Genomic DNA, 26,964 nt, shown 5'->3' with positions numbered 1-26,964 from the left:
TAGAAAGAGAACAGAAGCCGTTGAGTTGCCTTGTGACTTGGAACAGTTAACTGAAGTTTTTCGTTTTTTTAAAAAATGAACTGGTAGTTGAAGTGTTAAACTTTGGAATTAAGCCGGTCACCTGCCCTAGTCGCTCTAAGTTGAAATTTCCGCTGAATGCGGCAGCGTATGTACCAGCCTCCCTGTCGTTTCTTCACAGGTCTTGGAATGCAGGGCTGGGTTGTCCAGCCTTTGGGAACTCTCTGCCCAGCACTGGACATCTCTTTCCCGCAGATGGTTGTTTTTTAGATTTTTTTAAAAATTGAAGTATAGTTGTACAAATATGTTTCAGGTGTACTACATAGTGATTCACAGTTTTTAAATATTATACTCTATTTTTAGTTATTGTAAATTTTGGCTGTATTCCCTGTGTTGTACATCCCCCAGATGATTATCAAAGTTCCTGTTTGTGCTTGGAGGGAGCCAGCCCGGGCAAGCCCGACTTCACTGGCTGGACCAGTAAATGCCCCGGTTGCTCACACAGTGCTGGACATTGGGGCTTGCCTGAATGGGCAAGCACTGGGTTGGAGAAGAAAACCTACCCACCGGAGGTCAGTAGTGTGAGGCATAAGTGAACTTTATGGGCAGTGCAGAAGTGATACGTGGTGGTTGGGGAAAGCTTCTTGGAAGACCAGAAATGGGTTGTGTAATAGAAACAGCAAAGATGAGGAGGGTGTTAGCAAGTATTCTGGAGGTCTCAGCAGAGCAGGTACTGCTGTGAACCATAGAGGGTGCTAAAGAATGTGGACTCAGACAAGCCTGCTTAGATTTTTTTTGGCGGGGAGGGGTTTCTGTATGTTTAAATTTGAATCTAGGTTCTGCCACATACAAGCAACTTTAGTTATCAATAATATGTAACCTTGTAGTTCTGTTGGGAGGATTCATGTGTTAATTTTTGTAAGACAGAATGGACCAAGCACAGAGTAAGTGATTTGTTAGCTAAACTTCCTTTATCCTTCCCAACATATGAAGTAGTTGGTATTTCCTCATTTTTCATCCATAAAATATTACTAGGCATGAACAGATGGACAGCAAGAAAGAATACGTTTGTCTTAAGTGTTTGGTTACAAGACTGTTTAGGGGAGGGCCACATCAAAGATGACTTTTTGTGTCTTTCATCACTTCCACAGAAGTTGGTTTTGAAGATGTTTATCTGATTTTTCTTCTCCTTCCCTTTCATAACTGCCTTTTGGCAGTTTGCCAAGGAGAAATGCTTATGGCATCATCTGACTCTCTAGCATTTTGTCTGATTTGTAGATAAGCAGTGCAAGAAGAAAAGATGAAGTCCCTTGGCAAATACAAGTTGAAGGACTATCCTTCATTTTCTGTATTATCTCTGTCTTTTAATCATAAATAACACAAACCAGACTGAACGTGGTCTTAACTGGGCATAGGTGATTTATGCATCATGTATGTGGGCTTTCTGTGACAAATGCCCAACTCTCCTCTTCCTGCACCACCTAGGATGTGACTTGTGTGTTCTTAAGGATTGCATATTCTAATATTAGTCAACATGAAATAATTAGGAAGAGCAGAGCTTTTTAAAATACAATTTTAAAGGTTACTTTCCAATTAGAGTCATTACAAAGTATTGGCTATATTCCCCATGTTTTAAAGTATATGCTTGAGCATGTCTTACACCCATTCTTTGTACCTCCAACTCCCCTACCCCAAGCTGCCCCTGCCCCTTCCCCACTGCTGCTGCTAAGTCGCTTCAGTCGTATCCGACTCTGTGCGACCCCATAGACGGCAGCCCACTAGGCTCCCCCGTCCCTGGGATTCTCCACGAAAGAATACTGAAGTGGGTTGCCATTTCCTTCTCTAATGCATGGAAGTGAAAAGTGAAAGTGACGTCGCTCAGTTGTGTCCGACTCTTAGCGACCCCATGGACTGCAGCCCACCAGGCTCCTCCATCCATGGGATTTTCCAGGCAGGAGTACTGGAGTGGGGTGCCATTGCCTTCTCCACCATTACCCACTAGTGACCACTAGTTTGTTCTCTATATCTGTGAGTCTGCTTCTTTTTTGTTATATTCACTGATTTGTTGTATTTTTTAGACTCCACATATAAGTGATATCATACAGTATTTCTTTCTCTGAGATGCTTCACTTAATATAATGCCCTCCAAGTCCATCCATGTTGCTACAGGTGACAAAATTTCATTCTTTTTTGTGACTGAGTAGTAGTCCATTTGTGTGTGTGTGTGTGTGTGTGTGTGTACACACCACATCTTGTTCCACTCATCTGTTAATGGACACTTAAGTTGCTTCTGTATTCTTGGCAATTTTAAATAATGCTGTTGTGAACACTGAGGTATTGGTTTGTTTTTTTTTTAATATATACCCAAGAGTGGAATTGCTCGGTCATATGGTAACTCTATTTTTAGCCTTTTGAGAAACTTCTGCACTGTTTTTCATAGTGGCTGCATCAATTTACGTTCCTGTCAATGGTATACAAGGGTTCTTTTCTCCACATCTTCGCCAGCATTTTTATTTGTGTTCTTTTTTGATGATAGCCACTCAGACAGTATGAGGTGAGGACGGGCACACCTTATGAAAGGTCTACCTTTTAATGTACATTAAAGCCTGATGGGACAGTTTCTGGAGTTACATGGCACTATGTAGATCTTTAGTAACTTGAATAATTTTGGTTTCACCCTATACATCTTACCTAGCTCTTTCACCAGTGACTAATGTGTTAAGATGGATAATAGTTTAGGTAGAGAGACCCCAGTTTCCTCAGTAAATAGGAAATATGTTTTCAGTCCTCTGGCATTTTGATCAGAAAGTGGTACTGGTGGTGATGCGTGATAGAAGAGGGAGGGTGAGGAGGATGTTTTATGATGCACGGGTCGTTGATGAAGTCCTCTCCAAGACCCGTTTTTATAGATGCATACTAGATGCCACATATAAACAGAAAGATAGGTTTTCTGGTAAGAAATGCTAATTTTATTTTTGTAATATTCTAAAACGGTGATACTCAGATTTAGCTGTTCTTCAGAATTTCCTGTAAGCAGACAAACTTCCAGATTCTCCTCCCAAAGACTCTGATTCTAGGTCTGTGTTAGGGCCTGGAAATCTATTTGAAATATTTTTAGCCTGCTGGAAAGCACAGAGAATAAACTAACAGACATAGGTAATAAAAGTGATCTTTTAAAAATGTGCATTTGATCATGTCATCTTCCTGCTTAAAATCCTTTCACATGCTTTGGTAAAAAAGAATCCTCACATTGACCCACAAAAGCCAGCATAGTTTTGAAACACTCCTTGCCTGAACCAACCATGCTGCTGCTGTTGCTTAATTGCTTCAGTCGTGTCCAACTCTGTGCAAACCCATAGACAGCAGCCCACCAGGCTCCCCCGTCCCTGGGACTCTCAAGGCAAGAACACTGGAGTGGGTTGCCATTTCCTTCTCCAAGGCATGAAAGTGAAGAGTGAAAGTGAAGTCGATCAGTCGTGTCTGACTCTTAGTGACCCCGTGGACTGCAGCCTACCAGGCTCCTGCGTCCATGGGATTTTCCAGGCAAGAGTACTGGAGTGGGGTGCTATTGCCTTCTCCGGAACCAACCATACCTACTAGCTTTTAGATCTTCAAAAGAAAGCTATTCTTCTCGGCTTAGGTTGTTACCTCTCTTATATTCCTGCCCCCTCTCCCCACCAACACACACTATTTCCAGGGCCAAGCAGAGCACAGCTCCTGGCATATGCTGGACACCCAAATATCTGTAGAGTGAATGGCTGTCTGGGTGAAAGGGAAGAGTGAAGAATGGACACTGATACTAGTTAGTCAATAGGGAGATAGGTTGGGGAGTCAAGAGACTGAGGGAGTTCCCATGTACTGAGCTCTTATTTTTATCAGTCCTCTTCTCCTCCTGCCCTCAGTCTTTCCCAGCATCAGGGTCTTTTCCAATGAGTCAGCTCTTCACATCAGGTGGCCAAAGTATTGGAGTTTCAGCTTCAACATCAGTCCTTCCAATGAACACCCAGGACTGATCTGCTTTAGGATGGACTGGTTGGATCTCCTTGCAATCCAAGGGACTCTCAAGAGTCTTCTCCAACACCACAGTTCAAAAGCATCAATTCTTCTGCACTCAGTATACACGTGGCTGATTCATTTTGTTGTACAGCAGAAACTAACAGAATATTGTAAAGCACCTACAATAATTTTTTTTTAAAGTGAGGTGATGCAGTTTGCAGAAAGAGGAAGTAGAAGCAGTTGGCTTGAGAAAGTAGTGAAGGTTTGAAATAGGTGCTTTGAAAGGTGACAGCTTACTGGGGACCCACTGACAAACACTCAGTTGACATTTATTGGGTGGCTACTCTGCTCCACATGAGCTTGCTGAATAGCTTGGAGGATGGTTGTAAAAGGAGATCATAAATTTGTAATGGCGCTGATCCACAGGTAGTTATTTTCTTCTTCCAGTATTAGCTACTTGGATAATTAAGCTAGAGAATAGAGGCAGCTGGAATGGTAGTGGCTTAAATTTTATGGAATAGGGATAATGGGTGAACTTGAGAACGAGGAAGTTGAGAGTCTAAAAGGTTTGTAGTCCAGGCCAAATAGAGAAGGAGTGAGTATGAAAGTGGCTGATTAAATTGAGAGAATGTGGGAGGTCACAAGGCTGGTGTTTCAAAGAGAATGAATAAGTGAAGTGTTTGGAGACCTCAGAGTTGTAGCTGGAGAAAATAGCACATTGGAGATTAGAATTTCAAAGAATATAGGAGAAGACAGGAACTAGGCGAGTTACCATGGGGTAAATGGTTGAAAGAGTAATGAGGTGAAGGTCACTGGGTTTAAGGAGAGTGTTCCTTAAAGTTCTTTCAATTGCAAATAGCAAAAAAATCTGACTGAAACTGGCTAAACAAGATTTATTGGCTTCAGTAATTGAAAAGAGGTAGGGTAGGTTTTCAGTTCATATTGATCCAGAAATTCATGACATCACCAAGGGATCTAATTCTCTTGCCACTGTCCCTGTGTTAGCTTCTTCCTTGGATCCTTTCCTGGAGCCAGATATGGCTTAACTGCACATCCTTATACCACAGAAGGAAGGGAGAGAGCTTCTCTTGATCATTGCAATCAGTTCCTGACTAGACCCACTTAGAAAAATGCACATCGACCCTTGAACTAATAACTATGGTCAGGGAAATAAATATGCCCTGGTAGGTTCAGACTGGGTTATTGCCTACCTTGTGGTAAGGAGGATGGTGTTACTTTGATTCTCTTAGGCCACCCAGGGTGGTGGATCCACCTGCCACTGGAGGTGAATTGGAGTTCATCCAGATGGGGAGGAAAGGGCACTGGGGAGGAAACCAGGTGTCCGCCAAATGAGGAACTATGATTCTAGTTACTGAATAACTTGCAGTGTACATTGAAGACTCCAGGGTGACAGCAATATTCAGGGCACCACACCCTTCTGTAAATACTGTGTGTGTGTATTTGGGGAGTGACAGCAATGGGAAAAGGTAGAGACAGTATATCAGATTGGCATCATCTCCAAAGGAGCTGAGATTTTTTTCACTGCCCTGAGAATAATGATGGGGATGCAGCATTGGGGTGCAAAGAGAAGGCAGAGCCTATCTCCCAGTACAAGTACATGGAGTTAAGGAGAAAGAATGGTCTCCTCTGGAGGGTGCTTCTGGTGAATGAGTTCTCTTGAGAGATGAGCCAGGTTTCAGGGGAGGCCAGAGTGAGCTTTGTGTAAATAAAGAATTGTAAGGAGTAGAGTGAGTGGGAAGTGCTATATGGAACTAGGTTTGCAGAGGGTGCAGTGGAAAGGTTTGAGAAGGCCCTTCAGCGGCTCTCTTACTCTTTGTACCTTTCTTATGTGCAGGGGTATTATAATTACTCTACTGCCCGATCACCCTGCTTGTTCCTAGGTTTTTAGTTCTTTTTTTTTTAACTGACATTTAACATTATTTTAGTTTCAGGTGTACAACATAATGATTTGATATTTGTATATGCTGTGAAATGATCATCACAATAAGTCTAGTTAACATGTTACCATATAAAAAATTGGTATATATGTTATGAGAACTTTTTAAAGATTTACTCTTAGCAACTTATAAACATGAAATACAGTATTGACTATAGTCACCATGCTGTACTGTACACCACATCCCCAGGGCTTTTAACAGCAATTTTATAGTTTTTGACTCCCTTCACCCATTTCACCCCCCCTCCCTCCCCTGCCACCAGCCACTGGCCACCAGTCTGTTCTCTGGGCTTGGTTTTGTTGCTGTTGTTACTGTCTTAGATTCCACCTACAAGTGGAATCATACAGTATTTGTTTTTCTCTGTCTGATTTATTTCCTTTGCCATAATGCCCTCAGCTTCCATCCTTGGAATGGAATGGCAAGATTCTCTTCATTTCTATGACTGAATAACATTTCATTGTATTGATATGCCACATCTTCTTTATCTGTTCACTTTCGGTGAACACTGAGGTTGTTTCCCTATCTTGGCTGCTGTCAGTAGTGCTGCAGTGAAACAGGAGTGCATATATCTTTTCTAGTCATTTTTTTAACATAATTTACTACAGTTCTCTGAAGTGTATATAAAACATTTTAGTGCAACATCTTACAAATTGTTTTCCTTTAAAAAAACAAAAACAAATCAACAGCTCTCTACATCATGCGTAAGTGGCGTGCCTACTCTGCTTTTTTTTTTCCTTCAACTATTAACAGAGAAACCTTTGTTTGAAAAGAATATGAAAACTTGCTACAGAAACCCCCTGGGGAAAGAGGGTGTGTCCTGCAATGGGCCTCTAACCAGTGGTTTTTTTTTTTTTTTTTTTCCTTTCAGAAAAATACCCAGAAGTGAAATTGCTGGATCATAGTTCTATTTTTAATTTCTTAGGAAACCTCCATACTGTTTTCCATAGTGTTTGTACTAACTTACATTCTCACCAACGGTGCACAAGGGTTCCCTTTTCTACACATCCTCGCCAACTCCTATTTCTTATCTTTGATAATAGCCATTCTGACATGTATGAAGCAGTATCTTATTGTGGCTTTGATTTGAATTTCCCCAGTGATTAGTGATGTTGAGCACCTTTTCACGTACCCGTTGGCCATCTGTATATCTTCTTTGGAAAAATGTCTATTTAGATCTTATGCCCATTAAAAAAAAAGATTATTTATGGGTTTTGTGTTGACTTGTATGAGTTCTTTATATATTTTGGATATCAATCTCTTATCAGATAAGTGATTTTAAAATATTTTCTCCCACTCAATAGGCTGATTGTTTCTTTTGCTCTACAGAAGTTTTTCAGTTTTATGCATTCCCACTTGTTTTTTTGCTTTTCTCGCCTTTGCTTTTGGTGTCAGATTGGTTTTTAGTTCTTTAGGGTAGTCTTACCTTTGCATTTCAGTAGCCTTCCCAGTGCAGTGCTTCACAAATGTTATCTGAATCCCAAGCCAGGAGTGGAAAATTGATAGGTAGGGGAATTGCTGCTGGAGAGAATGCCTACTGATTTCACCAAGAAATGACAATTGGTAATTTGACAGTGAGGGAGGAGACAGGAAAATCTGTAAAAGTAGGCAAAATTTTGCTCATCAGTTGGCAAAGATTTTTTTAAGTTGTAATATCTAAAAAAGAATATAGAAAAATATGTGTATTGCTGGTAGGAGTAGAAAACTCATAATTTCCTTTAGAATGCAGTTTGGAAGAATATATTGTCATCAGGGAATTCCTTGGTGGTCCAGTGGTTAGGACTGCACACTTTCACTGCTGTGGCATGAGTTCAGTCCCTGATGGGGGAACTGAGATCCCCCAAGCCACACCACGTGGCCAAAAATAAATTTTGTGTGTTCCCATAGTGAATAACAAAACAGAACTACCTTTATTTCTGACAATATAGAATCAGTTTAACTATGGGGCAGTCGTTCTTTAGAACTGTACATGTTGTAACGGTTACAAATTATATTTTCAAAGAATATTTACTGAAGTGTAAAAATGCTTATTATGTGTTAAGAGGAAAAAAAGCAAGTTATAATCCTACTTTAAAAACTATTCCTGTAATTGTGTTAGCTTTTCGTCCTCGTGTTAGTGACCTCAGGCTTTAAATCTGCTGCAGCTCCAGATAGCACATCTTTCCACTAAGAACTCAGCAGAAAGGGAGGGAGCAACAAGGGCTTTCTTCTGCTGACGCTCCATCCCCAGGTGACTTCCTCTTACATTTCATTGACCACAGCCTGGTCACAGAGCCACTCTTTAAGTTGCAGTGGAGTCTGGGAAAGTGAGTATCCAGCAAAAAGGATTGTGATTAATCCCTTGGGGCTGGCACACTGCCACCGAGAATGCTCTGGAGCAAATGGCTGTTAGGTAGACAGATGTGTTGCCACGTCCAGTTAACCGCAGCATGCTGTTTGGGCCAATGGAGCCATCTTCCAAAAGGGCAGTGTTTGTAAACATCAGTGACAGTGCCCATGTGCTGTCATCGCTGCCTTTTCTCTGGCAGAGGTAGTGCCTCGTGTGCCTGTCAACGGCCAGCTGTTTAAGAAATACCAAATTGGCATTTGTGTAATTGCTGTGATTAACAACCCTTAGCTCATTTTATATAAGCGCAACAGTGTACTAAATTGTGTCTCATCTTGTGTTTATTAATAGTATGTAGATCAATGACCCTTCTCTTACCTATCCTGAATTTGAAAAGGTTGGGCAAGAGTAGAGACCCTTCGGGGATGGGAGAATTTGTGCCATGTGCTTTAGTTTTCTGGAAATTTAATTACCTGGAAGTGATGAACTAGGTAAAGAGTGCTTCTTAAAAATCACACATTTCAAGATCCCAGAAGCTAGCTATAACGGCAGGCCTTGGGCTACATGCCCAGTATTGAATAATAAGATGAGAAACCTTAGAAATATAAGTTCCTCTGCCCTGTGTTTTGGGGTTTTCACCTGTTAAGTTTGTGGGTTTAGGGAAGGGCAACAGAGACTTTTTGCTCATGGCCAAGGCTCTTACGTTGATGGGAAGGAAGTAGAGATGGCATAAGAACCATCAGTGAATACCAGAGATTTATCGGAAAAAAAAAATTTGGAGCTGAGTGAGTTGATGGCATAGAGAGTTTAAATTTAGCTTTTGCTGATAAGGTGGATTCTGACAACTCCAAACTGAGTTCTTTCCCTGAGCCTTTCTTCTCCTCCCAGTGGACAGCATCCTAAGGTTTCAGAGAAGGATGATAAAGGCCCCCTGAAGCAGTTATGGAATCTCCAAGTTCCTATTTCAGTGACCCAGTTTTCAGTAATTCCTTCTTCTTCCACTTCACTTTCCCTTCACATGGTAGTTAGAGGGAATAGGGCACAGCTTCTGTACTTGCATTCCAGGAAGAGCCCCAAGGGTGAGCAGCTTTGAATGCGTATAAAATATTTCTCCTGTAGCTGCCCACCACGTGGGCCTTAAGCCCTTTTGGATGTGGCTGAACATCTTTGACTCTGTGCCGTGGCACAGAGCTCCCAGGTTCACCAGCCTTAGGAATCCTTTCCCTGGAAAGCTCAGAAGATTAGAATGTGTAATAGACATCATCACCGTGACTGGGAATGAATCTCACCAGAAATTCAGTGAATTCACACAGGTCACATGAGCACCCTCAGCACTACCAGCAATCTTGGCTGCAACCACAGTGGGTTCTGCCTTGATCTCCAAGGAAGACACAGTCTCAGCTGCAGGGAGCTCCGGCCCACCTGCCTACCTCCCCACTCCTCACTCTCACGGAGGAACATGTCAGTCAGAAGCTGCCCCACGGCCTGGATTTAGACTCCAGGAACCAGAGGTTCTAGGAATCTAACTCCGATTCTAAGCAGCTGCAGCGTAACGTCTTTGGAGAAAGTACATGCTGACTTGATCAGAGATGCAAAGGGAAACACTCTCAAAGCCTGGTTGGGAGGCCCCCCAAAACTCTGAGAGTAACTACAAGGAAAATAACTACAAGGTTCTACAACTTGGAATCGTTTTTCTGATGAGGATCCACAAGCAACTCATGGCCGTGCAGGGTCCTTTCTGAGACTGTTAATAAGACAGAGCCGCCAGTATTGAGCCAGGAGTCGAGGTTGATGTCACCACTGCAGATGCTTAAATCAGCTTTTTTAATAACTGATAATCAGTTAAAAATATAAACAAACAGACCTGATTTGTGAACTGAACAAAGGCTTTTGACACTTGGAATAAACACCTGATGGGTAGGTGGGATTCTCTGCCCTTAAGGAAAAGAGCCCCAGCTGGTTTGAGTATAAGGTTTAATGTAAGAGACGTTGGATTGGCAGAGTTGGGACAAAATTAGGAGATTCAGTTCTAGACAGTGACTGAATAGCCGAGGCGCCTGGACAAATATTGACCATGCTGTCCTGAGTCCTCCAGAGCCCTCTGTATGCCCCAGCTAGAGGCTCACACCGTGACCAACACTGGCCACCTGAAGGCTTTGATGAATCTCTTCCCAGAGCCATCCAGAGACTGGCTGGCCTGAGTCAACACAGCAGGTGTCATCTTTGGGACAGGCTGGAGGAAGTGGGTACGGAAGGGGATGTGGGGTTGGGTTGGTACACTTGCTGCATGAAGTGGTCCAGGAGGCGCTCAGCGTGCATGGTTAGCCTTTCCTCTCTCCCTGACTGCTCATGTTTGGGAAGAAGGAGACCATCCCATCAAAGAAAAAAGGTCTTTCCAAAAGCTATATTTGGCATAAGCTAATGCCACTGCTAGTGCTGCCAGTGGCCAGGCACAGACACAGAAGGCCCTGAGGAGCTGGGCAGAAAGGAGAATGTGTGGGCAGAGCAGCAAATAGCCAGCTCACGTCCCTGCCCCAGGAGCCCGGAAGGATAAAGGCCGTGCAGTAGAGGGTAACGTACGGTCCTGCTCTTTGGTTGCGCAAAGGCCCTAGCACAGGACCGGGAAGGGTGAGGGCTGAGCGGTGCAGGCTCTGCCCTCGGGCCCCAAGCTTTAGGCTCATCGCGTGGAGGCGGTGATGCAGCAAGAGGTGAGGCAAGGAGACAGAGCAGTCAGGCAGAAATCCCTGGCTCCTAGGAGCTGCCCTTGTCCTTGTCATCCATGAGGTCATACCTGTGGGAACGAGCAGAGAAGGCTCAGGTAAAAAGATGACTCTTGTGTTCTCTTATAAATGAGACAAGATCTTAGGGCTCTTTACTTCAGATCAGTGGTTCTCAGCTTGGCTTACATCCTTTTTCCTTCCTACTTAAGCATCCTGGGCCACTGCCAGCTCATCAGGTACTCACCACTGGGCCGCACCCTGGGAAAGGTCTATCTCAGCGAGGTCCAACTGCACCTGTGTTGGCGAGTAGCAGGGGTGACGTTACTTTTCATGTCTCCAAAAACCACGTCCCACCCTGTCACACTCCAGGTCCCAAACCAGTACAGAGGCAATTGGGTAGTGTTTGCTGTTGAGTCACTAAGTGCTGTCCAACTCTTTGTGACTCCATGGACTGTAGCCTGCCAGGCTCCTCTGTCCATGGGATTTCCTAGGCAAGAGTACTGGAGTGGGTTGCCACTTCCTTCTCCAAATTGGGTAGTAAAGTACCGTAAAGAACATCTGTAGAGTAGCGTCACCAGGGTGCCTCCTCCCTAACAGGGACTACAAGCCTTTCCACCAGCAACTTTTCTCACCTTTACCCTGCCCTCTTACCTTCCCCAGCAGGTCACGCTCTCTTGACATGAAGGAGGAACTAGACTTCACAGAGACATCCAGCTTTCGCTGGAGGGCCTCATCCAGGGGCAGTTCCCACTCAAACCTGAGGAAGGACTGGGCGTTAGAGGCAGGGCCCTTCCCAAGCCTGCCATCTCTTCACTGGAAAGCCCACTGACTGACCGCTCGTTGAATTCAGGATTTAGGGTCCTCTTCTTCTGTGAAGTCTTCCTCTTGGTGCCCCGGTTCTTATCTGGCAGTAGCAACAGTGACACGTAGGGATCGGGGGGATCCCGTCCATTTTGTCGAAGGGCCCTGTGACAGGAGGAAGGAGGTGACAAGGCCACCCAAGGTGGGGGGGACAGGTAGAACCTGGAGGGTGGACAGATGGGGTCTCACCGGCAACTGTGAATGAAGCCAACCAGCTTGCGTTCTTCACTGTGGTACCAAACAGTCAGTTTCACCTGGCCCAGCGGCCCGGCTGGAGCCTCAGGGGGACTATGGAGAGATGGAGACAGCGCTGGGAGCAGGCAGTGCCTCAGGAGTCGGTAGCCTGTCCTTTATATCCTCGACTGAGTCCCATCTTTCTGTCCCAGCACTTTACCTGTCACTGTGTGTTAGGCGCTGCCTGAGCTCTGGGGCTGAAGAGGTGACCTGAGGGAGTCCACTCCAGAGCTCTAGTTCACTCAGAGATGAGGAGCTGTGGCTGTAGCTGTGGCTGTGAGCTTCCACCCCGGAGTGCTGAGACACCAGGATCTAGACGGACAAGAAGGTCGTGAGCCACACAGCCCTCTGCTCCCGCCTCCCCACACCCACCACATCTCCCACACTCACCCCGAGCTGTGCTCTCAGTAGCACCTGCCCTTGACCGTTGATGAGCGTAAACCAGCGGTCCAGGCAGAGCCGATCAGCCACAAGGAGCTCGGAGAGGGGCAGGGATAATGAGCCCAGCGTGCCAGAGCCTTCCCCCCGAACCTGTGAAGCAATAGGACTGTCATCAAGAGAGAAGCAGGCTCCTTGGCAGTCCAGTGGTTAGGCCTGGGCGCTTTCACTGCTGGGGCCCAGGTTCGATCCCAGTGCAAGCCTCGCAGCATGGTCAATAAAGGGAGAGAGGTGATTTAATCCCGGCATTCCAGGTCCAAATGCTTGGACATTCGGGTGGTTTTGGTCAGAGATTCTCCTTCATGAAGACGCAGGGAAGCTGTGGTAATAGTTGCTGCTGGCCCCATTTCCCTTTTTCAACCAGAATAGACTGTATGATCTTTACTTTCTCAGCTTTCATAAATTATCCCAGTAATAACTGCACAGGGTGGGAAAAGAACAGTAAAATGAAATTGCTTCCTGTCCTTCCTACCCGCATGTCCACACTCTACCAGAGCTCTTCCTGTTTTCCTTATACTGGCATAGTTCTAACTAAACTAATATGCCTATATCTCTATTTCATGTTTGCCAGCTTTATTATCTACTGAGTCTCTACTGTGCAAGATGATTAACTGAGCTCATTTACATCTCTTCTCTACCTCTGTCAGTGTTGTTAATAGCTACATTACTTTAAGTTCTATTGGTTTCTATCATGTAATTCTCTACTTACTGTTCTATCAACTTTGGAAGGTATTTCTTGACTCCTTACTCCAGAAAGAGCCCAGCACTCCTATATTAACTTCCCCCATCCTCTCTTCACCTCCTATACCTCATCACTTTTTGGTCACCCTTCAATCCACTGAAATCTAGTTTCTACTCCATTCTAGCTCCTGAAGTTGTTCCAATCATCGGTGCCTCCTGGTTTTCAAAGTCAGTGAATAGTTTTCAGTCATCTAAGTTTACCTCTCAATAACACTTGGTCACTTCCTGTGGCTTCTATAACCCACTCCTTCCTGGTAAGCATCCCACTGTACTTCAGGGCTCTTACTCTCCATCTGCCCTTCATCTGTTGCAGCGCCCAGCATATCCCACCTTTGTCTGTCTCCTTTTCACTCTACACACACCTTGAGAGATCATGCTCATGCTCGTGACTGCAGCTACTACCTGTTGCTTGCTCATGATGCTCAAACAAGAGGGACAGGAAGGAAGCCCACAATGGGCCAGAGATCTACCTTCCGAATGGCTGGCTCCCCTTGGGTGGTCCTCAGAGATCTCAGTTTTTAAAATTCCTGCTCTGTGCATTCCCTCTGTTGGCAATGGCACCTTTATCTGTCCGTCCACACTAAAAACCCAGGAGTTAACACCTAGACTGTTCTTTGCTCCTCCCCAACTTCTTCCCCTCCATGTCAAAATAACAGCCAAATATCATCTGGCCTTTGTCAATTCTTGCTTTAATTACTCTTAACAGTCTCTTTAACTGATCCACCTGCCTCCAGTGTTGCCTTCCTCCAGCTCATCTTTTACCCTGACATCAACAGTCTTCCTAATATATGAGTCTGGATGTCATCTCTCATTCTTTCTAGTGTTTTCCTATGCCTTTAGGATAAAATCTAAATTCTCAACATAATTTTTAAGAGCTCTTGTGATCTTGCTCCTGCCTATCTCCATAATATATTATTTGCCTCTATTCCCCTCTTAGCCTGAAAGGTTTTCCTTTCCTTTCCTTGGTCAGGGCCTATCTACCCTTAAGCTAAGGATGCCTTTCTTACTACCCACCCTCACCTTTCCCACCTCTTCTCCCCTCACTGCCTTTTACCTCAGCAGTTACCAGTCTGGAAGTATTCTCTGGTTATTTTTCTCCTAAAAGGAGTATGAGCTCCAAAAAGATTAGAACTTGCTCTTTTATCTCTGAATGCCCTGTGCCTGGTTCAGTGCCTGGACTGTGACAGCAATCTGGTAAATGTTTGTAGGATGAGTTTACAGTACCTGCAACTCCAGACTCTCAGTGTTTGGTTTCCTGATGAGAAAGGAGGCGCTCTCATTCCAGACGGGGGTGGCCGTTTGGGGAACAGTCTGGTGGAGGTGAGGAGGATCCTCAGTGATTGACATTTTCTCCTCTATTCCTCTCAGCCCTCCCATTCTTAGTCCTTCGGCATTTCCCAATACAGTACCTTAGTTTTATGAGACGTATCTCCCACAGCAAGAGTAGCATAAGGGCTGGGAGGCTTGGTACCTTTTCGGAGCTGGAAAGAAAATACTGGTCTTAAATGTGTCCCAGTTAAGGCAAATTCCCTGCCCCATAGCCAGCGGCCCACATCCCTATTGCCACTTGACAGCCACCACCCTCCTGGCCTTGGGCAGACAATTCTTCCCATCCCAGCACCACCCTGGGAGAGAGGAATTTGGAATTTACTATTCCAAATACACCAGGAGCATCCAAACCCAAGGGATATAGAAGGGCCTGGGAGCTATGGGGTGTGGGGAGCAGATCTCACCGGCAGGTCCTCAGCCCGCTCCAGGTAGACAGACAGCAGGGCCGCTGCAAGTTCTGCACTCTTCTGGGTCTGGATCAAGCTGTTCACCTGCAGCACCTAGGGGAGGACACGGGGACTGGGGGGTGGTAACTGATACTCTGGAGGGCTGGCATATGCCTTGAAAGCGGACAGAAGAGCTTACTTTGACCCACCCTGGGTCCTTTCCTTCTTCCAGTATCTTTCCTTACCTCCTCTAACTCAGCAGCAGTGGGGCGGGGGGTCAGACGCTCCAGACGCAAGTGTAGGCGGCCAGAAGGGACATCCTCCAGGGTCAGCCACTGTGGAAGTAGGCAGGGTTAAGACTGGAGTGTGTGGGACAGGGACCATAAGAATGAGATGTGCAGCTGGATCAGGAGGGACTGTTGATTCTTTGTTTTTAATATACCATCTGTGGACCATAATTGAAGCCTTTATTGAATTTGTTACAATATTGTTTCTTTTTTTTTTTTAATGTTTTTTGAGGTTTTTAATTTTTTTGGTTTTTTTGGCTGCAAGGCATATGGATCTTAGCTCCCACCAACAATCAAGCCCACACGCCCCACACCGGAAGGTGAAGTCAACCACTGGACCGCCAGGTAAGTCCCAAGGGATTGCTGATTCTCATTTCATGCTTACCTCATCAAGGAAGCCACTGTTTAAGACAGTGGTGAGACTCACTTTACACCTGTAGAGTAGAAAGATTAAAATTAAGGTCTATGGTCAAGAGCCAAGTCTCTTGTCCCCACAAGGCCAGACGTCCTGGTCTACAAGACCCAGCTTGTCTTCCTCATCAGACCTTACCCTCTCACCTGCCCAGAAAGTCATCCTTGTCCAGGTCCTTGTCAAAAACCTCAACCTCTAGCTCTTGACCTGGGATTGATGTGACGATCACCTAGTGGAAGAAAATAGTGGAATCATTTCCTTTTCTTCTCCGAATGACTGGATTCCCCCTCCAGTCAACTGAACCCCAGAAGTTTTCTGGACTACTTTCAGAGGTGGGGGAAAGATGGGGCAGAACTGGAAAGAGTTCTAGCCTTCCATTCTGACCTCAAAGATCTCGTTCCAACGGGGATTGAGATCTTCCCGAACAACACGGCTGTGGAAGCTTCGTCCTGCCAGCTTTAGTTTGACGTAGGGGTCTGACTTGCCCTTCACTAATCCCCCCAAGAAGCGGTCTTTGGCAATCAGGTCCTGGGCCTCTAATACATGGAGCCGAAGCACATTCTGCAAAAGGGACAGATGGGGACACCAGATGGCAGTCAAAGAGAGAAACCGGTCAGACCCAGTCTTGAAACAGGTTTTGCACACGTAGACCACAGTGGGCAAATAGAGCTTAGTCCTATCTGGATACAGACTTACCTCTGTCCCAAAGCTACTATCAGGAGTAGTGTGACAGGGTCGAGGTGGGACATCCACACTGCTGCCTGTCTGAGGGCTATCATCCAGGTCCCAAGCCCCAGGAATACCAGGCATAGCAGGGAACCGCACTTCTGATGTATCCAAGTATAAGAGCTGGGAAGGGCAGAGTGATTGTCAAATCAAAGCGGCTAATCAAAATTTAGCCATCAGCAGGCAAGATATGTGGGGCCTGGCAGGCAGAGCAGGCACTCTGACAGGGAAACTAGGTCCCTGCCTTGGCTGGGCTCATCTCTGGAGGGTTCCCTCCACACTCACCCTACTCAGACACCATCTCTTCCCCCAGTTAGATCAATAAACGTTTTGTGTGTCTGCTAGATGCTTCCACATATACTAGATCATTTCATTGCAGAGGATTCCCTTTTTTTTTTGGCTGCACGCTCCCAGACCAGGGATTGAACCTGCACCCCCTGCAATGGTAGTGCAGAGTCTAAGCGACTGGAGCGCCAGGGAAGTTCCCTTTCCTTACTTTTGTGTGTGTGTGTGTGTGTGCTGAAACCCAGGAACAAGTCACCTTTCCTTACTCTTAATGCCACAAAGAATCCACAAGGCCCTTCTCCGCCCATAGCACTTTATCCACCTCCATACCCTCATAACTAGTTTCATGTAGAGGCGGGAGTTTAGGCCAGAGCTGCTGAGCTGGAACCACTGGTCCAGGGTGAGTTCCGGGGCAGTCAGCAGGCGAGCCAGAGGCAGGGTCAGTGCCCCTAAAGTCAGGGCCCTGGAGTCATCCTTCACCTGTAGGCACAGGAAGAGGGGATGGAGAGAAAGATTAGGGAACAGGGAGGTACACTATGGAAATGTGACGTGGCTGCAGCTTCACTCTGTGCCAGTCACAAACCTGCTCCACTCCGGGCCATCCTTTTATAGTCCTCTGTCTACTCCACAGTCCCTTCCTCCTCTGCTCTTTCTGGTCTCGTTACCTGGCCAAGTTCTCATTCTCATTCTGCTCTTCTCTGCCTATTTAAATCCTACTGATACTTGCAGTCCCTCTGAAAATCCTACTTCTGTCACAAAGTCTCTCTAGTTACTCCAGCCTCTGTACTTTTCTCCAGCCATCCTAAGTACTATACTTTGGGTATCTGACTCCCACTGGTTGATGCTGAATCATCTTTCCTTATATATGTTTGTCTCTTCTATGAAACTAGCCAGTAAGTTTCATGACAGCAGATACTGTGTACATGCTTTTTCTATGACCTTAGAAGTGCTAGATGTCTGGGAGGTTGGGATTGGCATATGCACACTACCATATTGTGATAGAGATAATCAACAAGAACCTACTCTAAGCACAGGGAACCATACTCAATACTCTGTAATAACATGGGAATAAAATCTGAAAAATAAATATATGAATATGTATAACTGAATTACTTTGATGTACATCTGAAACACAATGTCGTTCTAACTCTATACTCCAATATAAAATAAAAAACTTTTAAAAATAAAAATATGCCAGAAAAAAAATGCTAGGTGTTTAGTGCTCCATATGTTCTTCTCTTTAAAAAAAATATTTTTTTTGAGGCATAATTTACAAAGCACAAAAATCACTCATTTGAAGTACACAGTTCTCAATAAGAATGAGCCTAGAGAGATGGGTGGGGAAACGTGGAGAGTGTAAGAGGTGGAGAGTCTCGGTAGATGGACTGAAAATAGAGATCATGGAATTCCCTGGCAGTCCAGTGGTTTAGGACTCCATACTCTCATTGCAGATGGCCCAGGTTTGATCCCTAGTCAGGGAACTATGACCTGGAAAGCCACACAGTCAAACAAACAAAAAACCCCAAGAAAATAAGAGATCAAAGGAGAAGATGCAGAGAAGAAATGGTGTAGACCTGGGAAGACAGAATAGCGCATCCAGGAGGACCTGTAACTCACCTGCACATCAAGCTCCTGGCTTTGAGGGTCTTGCAGGAAGAACCGGAAGGCCTGCTCCCACACTGGGCAGTTGGTGCTGTAGACAGCCTGGAGGTATGCAGGACTCGGTCAAGGGTACATGGCCCAGTACCAGTTCTGTTTCTCCAGAAAACCCTTGCCCTTATGGGCAGCCTAAAGGGAACACTTCATCCCAAGAATAGTCCCCCCTCCTCCTGTCCCCACACACAATGCCTCCCACAGTGGTATCCGTGTCCTGGCCCTCACCTTGCTCTCCTGGGTCACATCCTGGATTGACAGTTGTACCATGGGGTTGGGCTCCTTGTTCCCCTTCTTCAGCTGCGGGTGGGAGAATTCAGAAGTCACCATCTTGGTTGTTTTTGTGTTTCAGTGAAGGAAGGTGGGCTCTCATCAGAGTCTTTCCCCTGAGATGACTCTGATCCCGTCTGTGGAGTCCTCATGTTTACATGCTGTTGCTACTGGAGCACAGTGGTCAGGGGCAAGGGAGGGTGTGGGAGTGCTGACCCCACGGCTTCCTGTTCACCTGCCCTCAGAAGCCACACTCACAGGAAGATCCTGGGCCCGATCCAGATAAACAACTAAGATGGCGGCCGACGGGGGCTCTGGGCGGGAAGAGACTCCACGGTTCCACTGTAGAATCTGCGGAGGGGTGGTCGTGGTCAGACCTTCATCCACTCAGTCCCCCATACTTCTAGTTACCTATTTCTCCCCTGCTAGCTTACTGTTTTGCACATTAGTTACCTGCTCCAGTTTTTCGGCATCTGGCAAAAGCGAAAGCCATTCTAGCCTTAAGTGAACTTGGCCTTGCCCACCTTGAAGAGGGAACCACTGGAGGGAGAGGTAGAAGAGAGTGAGGTAGAGATCAGAAACCCACCCAACTTCTTCCCCACCAATGCAGTAACCACTGTCTACACAATGGGGGACACTACCCTCCACCTTCCTCTTCTCTCAACTTACTTCATCCATTACTCCAGCCTGCAATACTTTCCCTACATCCAGCTTCATTCTGTGGGGGAGGGGATGGTAGTGGTAATGATGGCAGTGAAAAGGAAAAAAGGAGAGAGTGTTATAATTAGCAGAAAGTCATTCACTGGCCCGCTTCTCACCCAGAAATAACTGGCAGATCTCAGACTCCCTTCTTACACTCAGGAGGTATTTAAGTATGTGTGCATGGTGGGGATGAAGGGTGAGAAGTTGGGAAAGAAAATGATTACTATTCCCCTGGCCTGGAAAAGGATTACGTCTGGGATGTCAGTGGCCCTGGGGATTTAGACTCCTAACGTAGGCAGAGTCTTACCTGCCCAAAAAGTCATCTTTGTCTGGATCCTTGTCAAACACCTCCACCTCAATTTCCTGTCCTGGGACCTCATGCACCATCACCTGAAGAACACAGAGGGATAAGGGTCTGCAGGTGAGCAGCATCCAATCATCATCTTCTCTTAACACCTCCTGGAACTTCCCCACCTGACCATGCTCCCCCCACTCCTTGGCTCTCCCACCTCATAAGTCTCTCCCCACTGGGGGTTGAGTTCCTCATTGATGACACGGCTGCAGAATGCCTGGGTGCCCACTCGCACAAGCGCATAGGGGTCTGACTTGCCCTCAATCAGGCCCTTAACGTATTTATCCTTGGAGCTCAGCCCTCGTGCAGCCAGCAAGTGAATCCGAATTATGCCCTGAAGGGTAGGAATCAGACTGTGAGAAATTAAAGACCCACCACAGGGTTCCTGAGCGAAGGCTCTATCTAGGGGGAGAGGCCGTACCCTGGGAAGAGGGGAACGCAACTGGGCCACATCTTGAAGGTCAGGCACAAGGGGCACCAACAATCGGTTGGGCAACACAAGGAAGGCAGCGATGGAATCCATGATCATGGTGTCAGAGAGGGAGCTGAATGGGGGAGTGGAAAAGGAGGTGAGTGTGAGGGTCCCTGTTTCCCCACCCCCAACTATGTTTCTCACCACCGAGAGAGATCTACAGCTAGAGGGAAGGTCTTTCTTGAGAATACCTTTTCGCTACTCTTCTACCCCCATTTCCCACCTCCTACTCAGTCCCTTCCTGGTTGCCATCCAGCTCTTCTTTCTCCCTTTGTCCCTACTGAGGATCCCGTAGCCCTCTTCATTCTCTACCAAAATGCAGTCTCCATAGGAGAAAAACCACAGTACGAAACTTCTCAGGAGTATTTGTCTTAGCTCCCCAACTAGGGTCAAGGCTCCTAGACGAAACCGGCTGCATTTTTTTTTTTTTTTAAATATTTATTTGGCTGTACTGGGTCTTAGTTGCGGCACAAAGGATCTTTAGTTGTGGTATGTGGGATCTAGTTCCCTGACCAGGGATGGAAGCCAGGCCCCCTATGTTGGGAGGTCGGAGTCTTAGCCACTGGACCACCAGGAAAGTCTCCCGGCTGCATCTTTCACTGCTCTGTACCCCTTAAACCTTCAAATCAGGTTTGGAACACTTAGCAGGTGCTCAGTAAGTCCTTGGTACCTGAGTCCTGGGATATCCAGCAGGTTGGTCATCCCCGTCCAGTTGATATCTAGGGTCTGGAAGCAAAGAGCAGGGGGATCAGGACACAGCACACGGGGGTATGGTCATTCCCATACAACTGTTGCCAGTTCCCTGCCAGTTCTCAGCCTGTGTGTCAGTTCCCTCCCCCATTCCCCACTGGGCAGATGAGGTGGCCATCCTCTACCTCCCAGTCCTCTGCTTCCTGCATTTCCCTGCTGCTCCTGGATGTCTTCTCTTACCGGGCGTCGGATGAAGAACATCGACACAGCCCCCACGATGGGAAGGTCCCCCATGAGTGGTTCGAGAATCACCCGTAAGACACCATGGAGCTGGGGAAGGAAGAAATGAATAAAGCCTTTCCTCAGAAAAGGTCTTTTTCCCCTCCCAGACCTCCCCAGCCTTGGTTTTCCTAACCTCCCACTTCCCCCATCTACTGAAACTCCAGGAAAAGGCTTCTTGTGGAGGCCCCAGGCATGTGCCCTACCTGCATGCCCTTGACTCCTGCTTTGCAGAAGTATTTCTTCACTTCCACATCAATCTGAAGGTCACCTACGTAGCTGGGTGTTGGGAAGAAAGAGAACAGAGGGTGAGTCCTAGGCTGAAGTGGGGTGAGGGGAGTAAAGCAGTCAGAGTGACCAGGAAGGGGACCCGGCAAAAGTGACAAGTGCAGTACCTGATGTTCAAGTCCAGCAGGATCTGTTTTTTGCTCTGACCAGTGTGAACCTTGACTCCAAGGATGCGCAGTGGCTGTAGAAAGATGAATGCTTGAGAGGGAAGGGAAAGACCCCTTTAGGCCACCTGCCTCCCCCGTCCTCATCTCTTCCCTTCCATTCCTTCCCCTCCTATACAAGTACCTTTTCACCCAGTTCCACTCGTGTAAATGTAAATGTCTGCAGGTGGGGGTTAGATCCTCGAACAGCTGGGGCCACAGTTTCAGCGAGAAGCTTCTCCATATACTGGCCCAGGAAGGGCCAGACCTGGGCCACAATCTGGGAGGAAAGGGAACTGGTCACAGAAGAGCCTTGCTTTCCCTCTAAAGGGAATTTCCTTTAGAATCCTCCCCGTGGAGAGGCTAGAATTGAAGTGTGGCAGGGTCTGGCAAGACAGACGAACCCTATTCCCCCTCATGAAAAACAAAAACCAGGACAATCAACCCTCACCTTATTGAGCCACTCAGCCTTTTCCACATCTGGGAAGCTGACCTGGAGGTGGAAAAAAAAATGGAGATAGTGATGAGCACTATCCTTTGCTTGTGGTTTCCTGCTAAGATGCCTACTGGCTGCCCTCTGAGAAAACCTAAGTGTGACAGGGCCTCCTCACACCCAGGGGTTGGGGGAGGAGCCGGATGTCCTGAGGATTCAGTCCTCCACTGGGCTTGGGGGCACTGAGGTTTCTTTAACAAAGGGAGCCAAAAGAGTTGGCCACACAAAGTTGCTTTGCAGATAGCTCCAGGGTATGAAATGATGTCAGCTGCAGAGGTGGAGAGGAGGAGGGGAAAGAAGAGCACAGTCTTTCTGGAGGGGAAGGTCCTGACAAATCAGAGTTTGAGGAGGAAATCCTGGGATCCTGGCTCCTTTTACCAGCCTTCCTTCTGCCCTGGGAACCACTACTTCTACACCAAGAGGTGAAGCAGGAAGCGGCTCCTGAGTTAGGGAGGGGCCAGAAGAGCTATTTGGGCCCAGGCTGGTGTCTTCTTTCTTTTTAATCTGTGTGACTCCTTTCATGGAAAGGAAGTGTACCTGTGCTTTATACTGGGGGAGGAGGAGGGGTAGTCGCTTTAGGAGGAAGATTAATTTCTCCTCGCTTTAGGGAGGAAGAGGAACAGAAACAGTTGCTGCTTGGGCTCCAAGTCCTGTGGGACCACTGCTCCCCCTTTCTCCTCCCCAGTTCAGAGTCTGGGAAGCATGGATATGTCTGCCAAGTGTCAACTTTAATTTTCCCTAGACGGGCAGCTCTGCTGGGAGGAGCGGGAAGGGAGGGGCCGGGAGGGGCTGGATAACGGGCTGGGCACCTGCAAGGCCTGAGAGAAGCCATCCGGGCCCCTCACCACAGCAGAGGGGGCGAAGAAAACGGGTCCTGACTTCAACCCAGCAAGCGCAGCCCGCAGTCCGGAAAAGGGTGGGGCCGGCCAGGGGCGGTGGAGTGTGGGCAGCGGGCACTGCAGCAGTCGCATGCGCCCCCCACCCCCCCAGCACCCCCGCCCTTTGTCCAGCAGCCGCCTCCGCTGCTCCGTGGCCCAGCCACCACAGGCGGAAAAGAAGAGGGTCGGAGGGTCTGTCCAGGTGCGGGGCCTCGACTGGGCAGTGCTCCCAAGGAGGGGCTCGGGGTACTCGAGGATAAGAGCGGGAAAAGGGAGAAAAACCTTATGGCCTTAAATGGATACTAAAAAAAAAAAAAAAAGTCTTGGGGAGGACAGGAAAGAGGAGGAAACCCTCTGAGCCGCCACCGGAACGGGGATGCCCAGGAGCTGCGTGAATGGCACCAGAAACAAGGAGGGGCATTGGAATGGTAGGTTGGAGGAAGAGCCACGCCTGAGACGGGCTTCCCAGATGTTATTACTGTTCTTGCCTAAGCGTGGAGGAAGAAGTCCTGATTTTGTGGAAGAATCGGGATCCGGGCGTGCGGAAGGGGGTGGATAGTCGCTCCCAAGAGTGGCGCGTCCCAGCAAGCAGGCGGCTAGCTGGCCAAAGGGGTAAGTCTGGGGCTCATCGTCCCAAGGTGGGGAGCTGACTTTAACGATAGGGAGAGCCCTCGAACTGAGGCGCTAAAAGGGGGCTATTCTGCACTGAGGATTGAAGGTGGTCGCTCACCCAGGCAGGTAGCTCTCGATGGCTCATGTAAAGAGTTTTCGCCGTAAGCCGTTCTTCATCGTCCAGCAGCTGCCGCGCGACTCGAAGGCTCCGTTCTTTCTCCTCGCGGACCCGACGCCAGCCCAGATAGAGGGCGAGGCCGAAGAGCACAAAACCCACGCTGAGTCCCATTGCCCCGGCCAGGTACACCGGCACTAGCACCAGCAACCGCCGCCCGAACGAAGTCAGCACCGCCAAGGCCTCACCCGCCGCTCCTGGGCCGGCAGGTTGGTCCCCAGAACTCTGCTCTGGCTTTGCGTGAGCAGTGGTGGGCTGGTCAGGGGGTTCGGAGGGAGGGTAGGGCTGGTCCACCGGGCTGGGGCTGGGGCTAGAGCTAGAGCTGTCTCCAAGAGAGGGCTCCATGCTGCCACCTCAGGGAGCACCCGCCCAACCCAGAGATCAGCTAGAGGTTGCTTAGTTTTGCGACTAGCTCCCCCGCTTACAAACCCTAAACCCCAGAATGGGGGAGGGGATTTCAAGCCACGCCCCCTCGTTCTGACTATTTGGGTTGGTCCGCACCGCATAGACGAAGGTGGAGTCAAAAGCTCGAAACCCCGCCCCCTTCCGCGAGGAGGGGGAAAGGGCTCGGGAGAAGCAGGACCTTCCTGATTGGACCTGAGTGCCAAGATGGGCGGCCCGGGATGGCGGGAAAAGGAGGTAAAAGGCTAAAGACTAGCTTGTGATTAGTTAAAAAGAGGAGGAGGCGTGGCTACCATTTAAAGCGGAGAGGCGGGACCAGGAGCTCCCCCACGTGGGATTGGCGTGCCTGTGGTATGACGTCATGCGGAGCCGCACCGCTAATTACTCGGTTTTAGAGGTAGATTGAGTAGCGAAGTTGAGGGGTTGCCGAGGGTTAGGATTTCCTTCCACTCTGTTCAGATGATTTGGCAGAACATGGTCTGGAATTCCTACGTGTTAATTTGTCTCCTTTCCCTTGTTTTCATTCTTTAAGCATATTCCTTATCCTTCCACTTTTTTCTGGCTGTCCTTACAAAAGGAAAGGAAATTACCCTATATGGAATGAAAGTGTTCAGTGACCTACTCTGTCTATCTTGTTCCCAGTCTTCTGCCTCATCTATGTAATGACAGCCTCTGGAAAACAAAAAACAAAAACCTGGAAAGTATGAAAATTACAGAGTTTAGATAATTCAGACTTAAGGAAAGGAGTTGGGGAGGGGGAAAGCAGGGTGAATAGGAAGTGAGGTTTTTTTATCTTTAGAAATCTCCAAGTATGTCCATTCTGCCTCCAAGAATTAGTCATCTCTATTTTAAAGAGATTAAAACTAAACTGGATCCAAAGGGAGGTGGGGGCTCAGCTGTAGCAGAAGTGATTATATTTTCCAAGAATTCCTGACTTTGAGGAACAGCTAGGACACTAAAATGGATAATCAAGAGTAATGAGACAATTGTTACTCATTTGCCTGTGTTACAAGGAAGGTTTAGAATATAGTCAGATGTGGAACTCAGTGCTACATTGCACTGTGTAGGTTTAGGAATGAAAAAACTCAGGGTACACTGAATGAGGACTCTTGTTACCAGTTAACTGGACTTAAAGTGTTGTCTAGGGACTTAGAAACTGGGCGATTGGAAGCCCAGGAGGGACAGATTGGCCATGATTACTTTTTAATGCAATATATGTGGGGCTTGCATTACTGTTTGACTTGCAGCTGTTAAAATTTTTATTTAGCTCTGCAGGGCATAGATTTCATCAGGCTATGTTTCATCAAAGCTGTTTAAAACTTATCCCTGCCCAGCCTTCCTCCCTTAAATTTTCTCACTTCCCTTTCTGTACTTCTCTGAAACAGTAACTAAACTGCTTCTTTCAGTTTGCAGAACTGTATAAAGAACAATTTTCTATGTTCTCCATAGCCTGAGATGAGCAGGTATAAAAGGAGTTCAAGGGGTTATTATTTCTGATTCCTTGGAGGAAGTAAGAATGATTTGTCTGCCCACCAGCTGATGAAACAGAACCAGAGCAGGAAAATGGATGAACATCCTTAGAGGAAAAACTTTCTAATAAAACTAAAATTTGCCAAATATGGAGTAGAGGGGAGTCCCTTAGGCTGGGGGTTGAAGAGGATGACTTATGGAAGTTCCTTTCCAAACTTTTCCCCTTTCTCATCCTATCCAGATCAGACCCTCCTACTGAAGACGGTGTGTGGAGAACAAAAGCTCATCCTCAGGAAGGTCTCTTCACAACTGGCACCCAGCAACCACAGAATCAGCAGCTGCAATGCAGGCACCAGAACAAAGTAAACAGGGTGGGTCCCCACCCATTGACAATTCTGCTGCCCAGGTGCCACCTGGTGGTGATAAGCAGTAAGTGGGTAACAGGAAAAAGGATGGCCATTTGTTAGAGGAAGTATCTAAGGGAGGAGAGCATTGAGACTTCCTGGTTTTGCATTCTGCCTTTATATGAAATTACAATTGCCTCCCAGGGTTGGAAATGGTAATCTGGTCCCTGACTACTCTTCAAGATGGCAGTGGCAACAAAATTTGAGGAAACTTCCTCTGTATTATTCCTTACAAGTTACTGGAAGGTAGTGGTCCCATTGTTGGATGGCTCTATTATTAGCACTTATCTTATGCCAAGCTGGAGTCAGACTGCCTGAAGAGATTCGTCAATCCATTCTTTACTAGTTGTGGAACCTTGGGTTGATTATCTTCTTTAAGTCTTTCTCCTCTGGTAAACAAGTACAATAATGATGCCCATTGTGTCAATGAAATACTGCATGTAAAGTGACAAGCACAGTGCCTTGGTTTATATTAAGTACTCACATGTTAGCTATTTTCTAGAACTCTCTGCTTGTGCAGCAAGACAGGAACTTTATTAGGTAGCCCGTCAAATATCTGAAGACATCTATGGGGTCTACCCACAGTCTTATCATTCTTTTTCCCAGATACCCCACTGGTTTGCCAATGGTCTTCTGTAAAAACTACTCAGAAGAACACAAAATACTTTAGAACTGACTCCTATCAGACAGACATGGTACAACTACGTTTACAATGCGCAACTATGATTCTTTTATCCTATGGAGATTCTAGGAAGGTGCTAGAACACAACAGGCTCATAATATTAACTGCCGTATTATGAAGAATAATATTTTAATTTTTTTGCAGCCAGTTGGAAGTCCCATGTCGTTCTCATGTGAATTATTGCTAATATGAAAGTGAAAGTGAAGTCGCTCAGTCGTGTCCAACTCTTTGCAACCCCATGGACACCAGGCTCCTCCATCCACGGGATTTTCTAGGCAAGAGTAC

The 26,964-nt window shown here is 46.9% G+C and overlaps 1 protein-coding gene and 1 long non-coding RNA gene across 2 annotated transcripts; one reads left to right on the top strand and one right to left on the bottom strand.

Moving 5' to 3' along the window:
- Positions 1 to 10,100: 10,100 nt before the first annotated feature.
- On the bottom strand, positions 10,101 to 25,400 carry ESYT1 (extended synaptotagmin 1). The gene is made up of 31 exons (XM_027542190.1): positions 23,665 to 25,400; positions 22,015 to 22,056; positions 21,709 to 21,843; positions 21,528 to 21,601; positions 21,339 to 21,411; positions 21,094 to 21,183; positions 20,834 to 20,889; positions 20,113 to 20,236; positions 19,849 to 20,025; positions 19,647 to 19,729; positions 19,307 to 19,355; positions 19,091 to 19,177; positions 18,896 to 18,988; positions 18,596 to 18,667; positions 18,332 to 18,418; positions 17,045 to 17,194; positions 16,400 to 16,552; positions 16,088 to 16,264; positions 15,850 to 15,932; positions 15,677 to 15,725; positions 15,250 to 15,339; positions 15,023 to 15,118; positions 14,699 to 14,770; positions 14,514 to 14,600; positions 12,501 to 12,641; positions 12,271 to 12,422; positions 12,066 to 12,164; positions 11,850 to 11,981; positions 11,667 to 11,772; positions 11,260 to 11,309; positions 10,101 to 11,086 (listed from the first exon to the last, which is right to left on the bottom strand). The coding sequence occupies exons 1-31, from the start codon at positions 24,064 to 24,066 to the stop codon at positions 11,047 to 11,049; spliced, it is 3,321 nt and encodes a 1,106-aa protein (XP_027397991.1). The 5' UTR covers positions 24,067 to 25,400; the 3' UTR covers positions 10,101 to 11,046.
- LOC113892819 lies at positions 23,841 to 26,449 on the top strand. Its single transcript, XR_003511143.1, has 2 exons — positions 23,841 to 23,930; positions 25,835 to 26,449. It is a non-coding gene; the product is annotated as an uncharacterized LOC113892819 (long non-coding RNA).
- Positions 26,450 to 26,964: the final 515 nt, after the last annotated feature.

This window comes from Bos indicus x Bos taurus, chromosome 5, assembly GCF_003369695.1.
Source record: "Bos indicus x Bos taurus breed Angus x Brahman F1 hybrid chromosome 5, Bos_hybrid_MaternalHap_v2.0, whole genome shotgun sequence".
Taxonomy (NCBI): domain Eukaryota; kingdom Metazoa; phylum Chordata; class Mammalia; order Artiodactyla; family Bovidae; genus Bos; species Bos indicus x Bos taurus.
Note: the sequence above shows the minus strand (reverse complement) of the source record. Positions and strands in the feature narration are given on the sequence as shown.